The 12,293-nt window shown below is 39.4% G+C and overlaps 1 protein-coding gene across 1 annotated transcript; it reads right to left on the bottom strand.

Moving 5' to 3' along the window:
- Positions 1–2,546: 2,546 nt before the first annotated feature.
- COQ3 (coenzyme Q3, methyltransferase) lies at positions 2,547–11,430 on the bottom strand. Its single transcript, XM_026666594.2, has 7 exons — positions 11,287–11,430; positions 9,617–9,719; positions 8,013–8,162; positions 5,942–6,041; positions 4,717–4,959; positions 4,078–4,237; positions 2,547–2,886 (listed from the first exon to the last, which is right to left on the bottom strand). Exons 1-7 carry the CDS (start codon positions 11,402–11,404, stop codon positions 2,696–2,698), a joined length of 1,065 nt encoding a protein of 354 aa, XP_026522379.1. The 5' UTR covers positions 11,405–11,430; the 3' UTR covers positions 2,547–2,695.
- Positions 11,431–12,293: the final 863 nt, after the last annotated feature.

The following is a 12,293-nucleotide window of genomic DNA, read 5'->3' as shown; positions in this document are numbered from 1 at the left end:
GCTTTACTACATCAAAGACTGTACTTAGGCTCTTTGTGTGCATCAATGTCATGAACCAAAGCTGTAACAATCAGACTCATACATCACACTAAACCATGTTGTCTTTGTATTTTGTCTTAGCATGGTATGTGAGCTCAAATTAGATTTATTTAATAAAAGTGTTTAAAAGCCATTATATCATTCAATGTACCAGCCAGTCACAAGTTGTCATTAAAGCGTTCTGGGCGGCAGATACATTTTAAATTTCAACAACCCATTATGGACACTTCTGCAATTGATTTCTGTGAGATTTATCCACAAATCCATACATATATACATATGAACTCAGCAACAAAGCACCAAATTAGCAGGCCCACACACAAAGGAAATTTTCTACCACCGCTGTTTATTTCAGTTCTTTTTTTCTGAGTAGATGTCTACAGCTGCCCGCTATTTTTATTACTAAGGAAATGCATGAAACCTGTTTGGTTCCCACTGCATTTTTAGAAATAAAGATGATGGCAGGGACAAAATGCTTTCTGCAGCATTTCAATGTCACTTTTTTAATTAAAAGAGGGGTGTTTTTTTGAGGGAGGGGTTAATACTAAGAAGGACAGGTGAGGCTTGGCAATTAGCATTACCAAATTTGGGCTTCAAATTCCAGATAGCCACTGGAGGGCAGCAGAGTTAAAAAAAAATTGCATCACTTTTCTGCCCTCTAGTGGTAATCTGAATTTTTGGTGGCCCTATCCCAGGGTGGGCAAACTATGGCCTGCGGGCCACATCCGGCCCGTTGGTCTTTTTTTATGTGGCCCGCCGAAGATTGGTCCGTATGTAACCGCGGCCACTTTTGGCTGCTTTCAGACGCGTTGAGAGGAGGTGGTTGAGGCGGAGGCGGGTGGTGGAGAGCAAGTAGGGCGCCTGGCGGGCTTGTCAGGCAGAGCAGGAAACGGGGGCAGGAGCCGGCGGAGCGAAGAGAGCTACCCCAAGGAGCAACTGGTGGCCGGAGCGGCCGGGACTGGCAGTGGCGGCGAGGGCCCGACCTGCACAGGGGGGCTGGGGCGGTTTTCTCCTGCGCCCGGCTTCGGAGCGCCCACCGTGTGATCTTGGGCATCTGGCTCGCTGCGCCCTAGGCGCGCCTTTCCCTCACCTCTCGGCCAGCAGCAGCAGCTCTGCCGCCACCTCCTTCCTCCCCTAACGCCCGCTGTTGTGATGCGTATTCCCGTAGACCCGAGCACCAGCAGGCGCTCACACCTCCCTCCATGGCCTTCCCCTGCGGTAAGATGGGAGAGAACAGCGGCGCCCTCAGCGCCCGGTCCCGGGACCTCGCAGCCAGACCGAGGTGTGTTCGGTGGTGGACGCCCTGGCCGATCATCCGGGAGAACTGGTGAGGCCCGACAGCCCCAACTTCTTGTGCTTGGTGCTGCTTTCCCACTGGAGATGCAACAAGACCCTCCCGTGGCCTTCAAGGTAAGCCGGGAGGGGAGGCTGGGCGGAGCCGGCAGGTCCTGGGAGAGGCGCGCAGATGTTTCCTGCTGAGCGGGCTTCCCAAGCGCCCGGGAGGACTCGTGGTTTAATGGCAAAGCGGCGGCGGAATGGGCGCTCGGTGGGTGGGGGAAAGGCAAGCGAAAGCCTCCCCACACACACACCTCGGCAAGCGGTTTGCAGGGTTAGCCAGCAGTTTCTCAAGAGACTGAAGGCAGTCTGCTCCCCCAATTAGACGTTGGTTCAAGAGGAAGGGTCAGCCCTGCTACTAATTGGTGGTTCACAGTTTATCCGTGGGCACCGGAGGAGTTATGTTTTGGGGGTGGGCATTTATTTATTTTTATCTTATAAGTGGCCAACTTTTGTAAGCTGAGGGGGTACATTCATACACACATACACACACACAGTCGTTTATTCGTAGGGGAAGAATCTGTCTATCTATCTATCTATCTATCTATCTATCTATCTATCTATCTATCTATCTATCTATCTATGTTGTGCAAATTTAACTATGATGCCAAACTTGAGTTTTGGAGGATGTCTCGGAGAAAAAAATAGTTATTTTTCCTACCCCGAGTACGGCAGGCGTCTCTCCCACTTAAAAACAAAACTCTTTCCTCCCTCGCTTTGAAAAGGGGAACTGTTAACAAATGCAGTTTTTATATGTATCGTATCTTGTGCTGACCCGGCCCGTCCGTCAAATTTTAAAAGTCAATGCGGCCCCCGAGCCAAAAAGTTTGCCCACCCCTGCCCTATCCTATAGTAGCTGAATAAATGGGTAACTTGGAACTTCCAATTATGAATTCTAGGCCCCCAGAATTGGTCTTTACATAGAATTTGGCCTCACTCTCTTTAGAGCTGTAACATTATGCTCAGATGAAGTGAACCTTGGGGGAAAAAAACAAGTTAGCGATGTATATGATTTTACATTTAAAAATAGGCCACCTGTTGAATTTGAGTAATGATTGTACAAATGGCAATAAAAGCCAATAATTTTAAAGTTTTAAAAGCAATCATTCTGACAACTATTTCAGACTTCCAGCAAGTTGCACAGAATGTTTATCCATAAATATCTGATACTATGAACAATAATTCCTCTACCATGTATGCTGAGATGGCAGCAAATCCTTTAGCCAACACTTTGAAAACAAGGTTGCTTGCCCCTTACTGATTTATTACAGCTATTTATCACATCTTCTTCCGTGCTTCTGTAGCAACTATGGACTTCGTCTTAGCTAGCAGTTCCGATGTTAGCTTCTGCTTGTTGATGCTCTATGGAGGCTTCCTTCAAATCCAGTTGTTCTTGCAGGCTTGATTTAATTGCATGGAGTGCATAGTTAATGCTAGTGTTTCCAATCCAACTCCAGGATCCAAAAAGGGGGTTGTATAACATGCCTTTGACCACCTTAACTGAAAAACCATCTGCAGATAAGGAAAAGAAAGGGACAGGTTGAGACAATTTATGTTTTCAAAAGGTATCATTTACACTGAATGTCTCCAAGCTCTTGCAATGGTGAAATTGCTATAGGCAGCCCTCATTTATCAACTATAATTGGGACCAGCTGCTCTGTTAAGTGATAAGATCACTAAGTGGGAAACCATGTGACCATGACTGTGCTTTCTTTTTCTCAAGTCCTCCACCTTTTGGAAAGCTCACCTGGGTCTGCTGTGATAGCCAGCTTGAATGTGGCAAGACTAATCAGTTTTACACATCTGGCTTTTGTCTGCTTCCAAACTCACTCCCTCTCCTTCAGAATGATCACCTTGGCATTGGGGTAAAGCAGGAAATGAACTAAAGTTTGTATTTATATGCATTGGTGAGAGAGAAAGTAAACAGACAGTGGGGAAAACACATTGAAAGCAATGTGCTGATGTTGGGAGTCCCAAGTACACTATGCAAACAGTCCAATATATTCTCCATTGTGTGCCTGTTTATTCTTTTGTAATCCCTTCCTCTCCAATCTCTCCACTCTGGGGGTATGGGGGGTGATGGTAGAACCAAAGCAATTTCTGAAAACAATCTCTTGTATGCTGACTTTTTTTATTCTCCCCTCCTCCCACTGAAGAATGAAGAATTTGGAGAGGAAGGGATTATGAAAACACAAACAATGAACACAATGGGGAATATATGGAAAAAGTAGTAGCAGTAGTAGTAGTGGAGTGGATGTTAAAATTGCTTAATCAGAGAATTTTAACATGGAATAAAATATGCCCTAGAAAAGCAAGTTCATGGCCAAGAAACATTTTTTATCTCCCCCGTAAAATAATCAGCTTTATTCAAGTCTCCTATGAATCAGTAATGATAAAAGTTGCAGATCAACTTTTCTGGAAGGCACCAAATTGCCTTCCTCTCCTTCAACTTGGAATTCTCCAGATGTGCTATGACTTCAACTCCCTGAATTCTCAACCAGTAATGCCAACAATGAATTGGCTGAGCTGGACGAGACCAGATTGAACAAAGATGCACTACCAGATATTAACTTTTCATTTTTCAAAATAATCTGACCAAAGTGTTTTCTTTACGCAACATATTACAGATAACTCAAAGTCAACAAGTAGCCATATTTAAAGGATTCCATATGATTGCTTGCTTCCTTGAGATGTAATACCTACTTGATTCCAGAAGACGCTCTAACTCTTCAGGTGATATGAATTTCTCCCAGTCATGAGTGCCTGCTGGAACAATTCCCAGTAATTTCTCAGCAACGATAATGCCAAAAACATAGGAGAGCTGAGTTTTGTTCAGTGTAGTAATAAAGAGGGAACCTTCAGGCTAATGTAAAACAAAGGGCAATTTGCAAATTGGTTATTTATACAACTACCAATAAAAAGCATATAAAGAATATAATTGCAAGATTTGGTTAAAAAAAGTTAATACAAAAAGTTTAAGTCAGTGAAATCTGCATATGGATAAAAGGACTCTACTGGGGGAAAAAGTCACGTAGCTGAAAAAAATGAATGCTATTTACCCAAATCCCTAGGGAAAAATTTAATACTGTACAAAATAAATAAATAAAATTCATATGTATTCACTAGATTGCCTAGATCAATCTTTTCAGAATAGAAAGGGAACACTATGAAGGTTGTGACTGTATTCAGTCTAGATAATCAGAATATATAAGCCAAATTTATAAGCCAAATTTTACTTTGGAGCAATGAGCCACTAAATTAAAAAGAAACATAAATGGGGAAAAAAGTATAGTTAAAAAAAGTATAGCACTGAGATGTACTTTATCATTTTTTAAAACTTACTTTTAATACTTTGCCAAAGCATTTGATGAACTTTTCAACATCAGCCACATGTTCTACTACTTCAGAAGCAACAATTATGTCAAATTTTTCTGATCCCTCTTCCACAATATCCTCTAGTGTACAGGCTCTGTACTGAATTCTTTTGGTAAGGGCTGGATCATATGATTTATGCAGTTCTGCTGTCCGGATGTTGTCTTCCAAAGGATCTATTCCAGTAACTGAAGCTCCCAGTCTAGCTAAGGGCTAATACCATAAATAAATGTCATTTTATCCTGTATTAAACTATGAAAAAATCTCCACATCACTGACAAATATAGCTAAAGTTACTTAAGCTTAATAATGCTCATGCTTCCTTGCCCTCTAAAAATAAATATTGCACTAATAAAATATGAATCCTAACATTTTGTTATGGAACTTTTTGTTGGTTATCCTCGTTGGATATTCTTAAAATGTTGACAAACCCACCCACTCCCCAAAAAAGTTTCTTAGACCTTTGCCTTAGACTAATTCTGCCTCTTATTTTCTAATTGATTAAATGAGACATAATTATAATTAAATTGAAATTACAGTATTTAAGTATACTAATATTTTTTAAAGTTTAGGAGAAAAAAAGGGCCATCTGCCCAAAACTGAAATTTAATATCACTCAAATAGATTAATGGCAAATGTGGTCGAAATTTCAATAAAGCAGAAAAATTTAAAGCCAACATTCATTCCATGCTGTGGGAGTGTTTGGGAGACATTCTACTATAGCCAAGAAATGCACAATTTTGGAGTTAGGAATCACACAGGTGAATAGAGTCATTCTAATGCTTGCACATCTTCAAAAGCACAGACATATTAAGTCCCCTTACATTTGCCATATACTAGTTCCTTTCTATCTTAATAGCCTACTGCAGATGGTGGAGTTCCCTCTGTAATCAGCAATGGTGAAGCCAACTATACAGCCCACTGATGAAGTATTTTGCTGGCTAGTAAGGACCAGGTTTCCTGCGCTAAATGGCAATATAAATATGTTTCTTGCTAGCTACCTAATCTGGATAAAATGTAACACCATTTTCCATGATGCAGAAAGCAAATGTCTTTGTGGTTTCAAAGATAGTTAACTTTAGCTAAACAGGGTTTTTAAAGAAATAAAAAAAATATTTAAAAGCTTGGCATTTCCTCCTATTAATTAAAGGCAGAAGAGAAGGACATTCATCATCATCAAATGTGCAATTGCTACCTCAGTAAGTAGTCCACCACCGCAGCCAACATCTAGGATCTTCATGCTAAAGAGTGGGCTTCCTAGCTCATGGTCGTTTCTCAGATTCAATATAGTATCTCTTATACAAAATAGAAAACAAATATGATTTAATTTTTAAAAAGACTCTTGCATATTACCACAACTGCAACATTTTATTCTTTTAAAGTGTCATAAAGAGAAAAATCAATTTATTATCAACAACTTTGTTTTCAACATACACTATTACAATATTTACCACCACACACCTCCAAAAGCAACATTTACTCAGAAAAATAGCTGAAACTAATTACAATATTCCCTAATTAATATTGTCACCATCCTGCAAAGAGTGATGGTAAAATTCAGGAACGGACTTCTCAGTTTATATATATACCATTAATTATACAGTGGATATAAAGTCTACACATCCCTACTAAAATGGCAGGTTTTTGAGATGTAAAAAAAATTAGACCAAATCACTTCAGATTTCCACATTTCTTATAACATATAAGCTATACAATTCATTTAAAAACAAACTGAAATCTTTTCAGGGGAAAAATAAAAATATACACGGTTGCATATGTGTGCACACCATCTTATAAGTAGGGATGTAGCTGTGTTCAGAATTAAATAATCACATTCAAACTGATGTTAAATAGTAATGAGTACACACCTGCCATCAATTAAAGTGACTCTGATCAAGCCCATATAAAGTTCAGCTGTTCTAGTAGGATTTATCTGGCATTTACAACAAAAGGTTTGCAAAGAGTTTACAAAGCATCAGTACAACCTTATTGTTGGAAGGTATTGGTCAGGAGAAGGGTACAAAAACTTTCTAAAGCATTGGATATACCATGGAACACAGTGAAGATAGTCATCAACAAATAGAGAAAACATGGCACAACAATGACATTACCAAGAACTGGGTGACCCTCCAAAATCGATGAAAAAGAAAACTCATCTGAGAGGCTGCCAAAAGGTTTACAGAAACATTAAAGAAGCTGCACAAATTTCTGGCAAATATTGTGTACTACATGGGACAACAATTTCCCATAATCTTTGTATGTATGGGCTGTGAGGTAGGGTGCAAGATGGAAGTCTTTTCTTACAAAGAAAAACATCCAAGCCCAGCTACATTTTGCAAAACCTACATCAAATCTGACAAAAGCATGTGGGAAAATATGTTATGGTCTGATGAGATCAAGTTGAACTTTTTGGGCATAATTCCAAAAAATATGTTTAGTACAAAAAGAACACACTGCATCACCAAAAATATACCATACCCACAGTGAAGTATGATGGTGGCAGCATTATGCTTCAGAGCTGCTTTTCTTCAGGTAGAACTGGGGCTTCAGTTAAAGTGGAGGGAATTAGGAACAGTTTCAATCAATCGATTTTGCACAAAACCTAAAGACTGCTTCTAAAATCCTGAAGAGGAAGAAGAATTTCACCTTTCAACACCACAAATACTCAAAGTAACAAAGGGATGGCTTTACCAGAAGATCAAACTTTTGGAATGGTCCAGCCAGAGTCCAAACTTGAATCCAATTGAAAATGTATGCGGTGGCTGGATAAAAGGGCTGCACACAGGATATGCCCTCACAATCTCACAGATATGGAGCGCTTGTGCAAGGAAGAGTGGGCAAAGATTCTCAAGGCAAGAGGAGCTATGCTGATAAATTGAATGCTGTCATAAAATCAAAAGGTGCTTCAACAAAGTATTACTTTAAGGGTGTGCACACTTATGCAACCATATAATTTTAAGAGATGGGGTTTTTTTTTACTTTTTCCCCTACAAAATTTTCAGATTGTTTTCAACTGAATAGTACAACTTACGTTATATTACAGGTGGGTCAAATTCTAAAGTGATATATCTTGGTCTGATTTATTTTTTATATTTCAAAAAAACTGGCGTGTGTGTAAACTTTTTATATCCACTATATTTTAGTTTTGGGATCCACATAAGCTTTAACTAAACAGTAAGTAAGGTTATGATTCAATTTCAAAAGTTGATTATTCTTAACTAATTTCAAATTTCTGGCAAAAGATTGAAAATATTTTAAAATTTTACCTAATAAAAGGAACTCTAATATCATTCATAGAATGCAGGGCTGCATATTCTCCATCCTCATTCCACCACTTGTGTGCCAGCCTTTGGAATCTTCTAAGTTCTTCTGGGTCTACTGTTTGCCAAGTGCTATATGGTTGACCTGTAAATTTTCTAAACAAAAGTTTCATCAAGTCAAACACAATTAACAAAAATGATTGTAAAGTGCAACAAATAACTTTGTTTGTGGAAAACATGGATTTTTCAAACCCATACAATATACACTTTTGAATACTTAGTTTCACTCTTATCAAAAAGTGGAAGAAGTAGATAAATTCAGATTGCAGCAGGAACAATCATTCTGTTCTACACACGGAAATATCTGAGAAAATGCTGAGGCATTTGGGTTTTTTTAGGATAACACAACACTAATACATAAAAATTATGAATGAGATAATGGAAACAGCAAAATAAAAGCTTCTCTTTCAAATAGTATTTTGGAACTACAGTTCCACTGACTGACAAAAAGCAATATTTCAGGTACTCTATCATGAATTAATTCATGCAGTGTTACAAAAGGTGGTGACATATTGTCTTAAATTTAAAGGATGCAAACAAACAAGAATTAAATCTTAAAGTTACATAATATAATCTCCATATTCAAGAAATGATTAATGAGAGTTTGAATATCAGTGGGCACCACAGGTGATCTTCATGTCCTGTTTTTGAACATCAAAAAGCATCTGCCCAACTTCTGTTGGGTTTGATGGTACTTTGGTTAGGCCCAGCAAAACACTTCTTAAAAGTCCTGTTCATAGTAACGTATTATGTTATACATAATTATAACAAGTTCCAGATGTTGGAATTTTGAATCAATATGCTATAAGCAATCCATATGCTGGGAAAGTAATGTTCTTTATCTAGTGTGATGTTTGGTTTGTTGGAAGATGTGAAACTTCAAGTTTACAGAACAACAAGAATTGGGAGGGACCTTGGAGGCCTTCTAGTCCAATCCCCTGCTCAAGCAGGAAACCCTACACCATTTCAGACAAATGATTGTCCAATCTCTTCTTAAGAATCTTCAATGATGGAGCACCCACAACTTCTGGAGACAAGTTGTTCCACTGATTGTTCTGACTGACAGGAAATTTCTCCTTAGTTCTAGGTTGGTTCTCTCTTTAATTAGTTTCCATCCATTCCTTCTTCTCCTGCCTTAAGATAATTTGGAGAATAGGTTGACCCCCTCTTCTTTTTGGCAGCCTCTTAGATACTGAAACACTGCTATCATGTCAATTCTAGTCTTTCTTTTCATTAAACTAGACATATCAAATTTCTGCAACCGTTCTTTATATGTTTTAGCCTCAAGTCCCTTAATCATCTTTGTTGCTCTTCTTTGCACTCTTTCTGGAGTTCCAATATTTTTTTTTACATCATGGTGTAAAACTGGAAGTCCCAGTGCATCCAGAGGGCATTAGTTTAGTGCACTATAATTTCCTACATATGAACACTATATAAAAAAGAACAACTAGAATGTTCTTACAAATGATAATTTATTATGAAACACATTTTCACATTTTCCATAAAAATAATTATGAATAATTACCAGTAAATCAAAATATTATACTTACATTTTGCTTCTTACTTTAGTCAAATTTACAAGTTCACCATAGTTTAACTGAACCTTAATAGAAAAGGATTCTTGAAATATCTGATGTTGACTTCTGTGATTACCTGATAAAAAGCAATACTTTTAATGTACAGGTTTTCCAAAGAGCGATTACAAGAAACATATTTTAAGGGCACATTTGTTAAAGCCATAATAAATTTGTTTGTGACCATAGACTAATTCCAATAATAAATATTGATTGACTAAAATCCATTAGTAAACCAGATTCCTCATTTCTCCAATTTCCCATTCATTCCTGAAATCTGGAGAGATGTTTACAGGATATACAGTATATAGAGGGGACAGGAGAGTGAATGGAATTCCATTTATAGAATACTGGATTCAGGAAATCTTGATTTAAATATGTGTACTATGAAGTGATTATCTTAATAATACATAAGACATTTCTTTATATGCATGCCAATTTTATTTTTACATTTTAAATGTATTTTTGAACAAACATTTAACAAAAATTATCAAGAAACCTGACATTAACCTAATGTCACAAATACGTGTTTGTTTTTATAGTGGTTGGTATTCTTAGTGAAATTCCACCTCACTCACCCTAATTTCTAATATTAAAATTATTTATTAATTATAAATATATTTTGTAATATGTATGTATAGTAGGTATTTGTATAAAATAAATCAACTGGTGACGTACAGATTAATGATGTACAAAGACATACCCAAAACCTAAAGGCAAACTTATTTAGCTGTCTTACTCTATTTCATTTACTACTTATCTCTACCACTGACTGAGTAGGATAAACAGATCTCTGCTCTGAAGATTTAGCTTTGACAGAAGACATTAATCGCAGGATTATACGAGGTCTAAAAGTCAGGCAGCATTTGGATTAAATTCTTACCTGCTAGTAATGATAAACATGGTCAGTCAATAACTGACTGGCCATGTTTACAAGTAAGGACCTTTTTCTTCATTTGAAAATGGGATGATAGTCTCTGTTCTTTTTATGTTACCGTCACTAGCCCGTAAGAATTTAATTCTGTATGACAGTTGTATTAATTTTTGCCTACCTATGTCTGCAAGTAAAAAAGAAAGTTGTTCAAATTTGTGAAAATTTTTACTCCAGTCTGACATATCATCCCAAAATACCACAATTCTGTATTAACTTTGTCATTCTTATAGTTCAGGGTGAGAATATATATTTTAACCAATACAATGATGTTACATAAGAAAAGGGTTTGCAAATACCAATGGATCTGCATAACTTTCACCTAGGAATACAATGGCTCAGAAGCAGACAAAAATGACCAATTAGGCAAAAATGCAACAGATGCCATCTATATTCGATTTGTTAAAGTGTGAGGGGGGGCAATTTCTTTCAATTTAAAGCCCGAGGCCCAAAGACAGATAAACAGATCAACGCGGATAGCCTTCCCACCTGATGCTTTTAAGAGAGGTTGAAGATAAGCACCCCAAGGTTGGCGGTTAACTCGGGAAAGGCTGCCGAACACTCTTCGAAGAGGTTTTTCTCATCCTCCTCCTTAAAATCTTCGAAGATTTTAAAGGCCAACAACCCCAAATCTCCACCGCAGTTACCCTCGATTGCAGGCAGCCGAGGCCAGGCCACTCAGGTTAAGAGGCGAGGAAAAAGGTCTTGGACTCACCCGATGACTCCCAGAGATTCAAGGGGCGCCCACAAATCACCCGGCTTCGCGTCATGTGGGCGTGGGGAGCCCACAGCCGCCTTGCCCCCCATAGCGAGCTCCTAGCCCAGCCCTCCATGAGGTACGACGGCTTCCCGGGTAACCGGAGTGGAGGAGCGGCGGGCTGGCTCTGCCGAGCGCGGCTCCACCTCCGGGCTCCCGCTCGCCAATAGGCCTGCCCGTTTCTCGGCTTGGCTCCAGCCTCCAGTTCCGGGGAGGAGATATTTCGTCGCTTTTGACCTGACCTTCCTCGAAATAGCTTCGGAGGGAGCGTGGAAGCGCTCCGGCCGGTTGTTGAAGAGGAAGAAGACCGAAGATGCTCGCAAGCTTTTCTTCTGACCTCCAAATCTTCAACCGGACTGCGGTTTGGGAGGCGAGCTGGGCGCCAGAAGCCTAAGCGTAGCAAAGCTTCTTCCACAACCCAAGCAAACGAGCTCATTTGGGGGGGCGGGCGGGGGGCGACGACTACTACAGCACGCCTGCAGTACCTCTGGGTACCGAAAACCAAAAGCGGGACAGGTGCAATGTAGTAGTAGGAAGGGAAGATGGCGGGGGGCCGGGAGCGTAGTCCTCAGGGAGCATCTTATTGGGCCAAGCATCCTATTGGGCCAAGCATCTTATTGTGATTGTTGCGAGATTAAAATGAAGATGCACCCACGTAATCCGCCCTGAACCTTTGAGAGAAAAGGCAGCAAAGAAGGAATAAAAACAAAATGACTCTGTAAAGCGAACGATAGATCCTTTATAGTGCAATGCACTGTCGAGGTTTCCTTCACACCTCCGGAAAAAAAAGGGGAAGCTGCGGCCATGTTTTTGCTTGCTTCTAAATAGCAATAGCACTTAGACTTGTATACCGCTTCACGGTGCTTTACAGCCTTCGCTAAGCAGTTTAGTGGCATCATACAGGTAGTCCTCGACTTACGACCACAATTGAGCCCAAATTTTCTGTTGATACATTTGTTCAGAGA

The sequence above is a fragment of the Notechis scutatus genome, chromosome 1 (genome assembly GCF_049901735.1).
Source record: "Notechis scutatus isolate UNSWTSFEM ecotype Mainland chromosome 1, rNotScu1.2, whole genome shotgun sequence".
NCBI classification, from domain to species: Eukaryota; Metazoa; Chordata; class Lepidosauria; order Squamata; family Elapidae; genus Notechis; species Notechis scutatus.
Note: the sequence above shows the minus strand (reverse complement) of the source record. Positions and strands in the feature narration are given on the sequence as shown.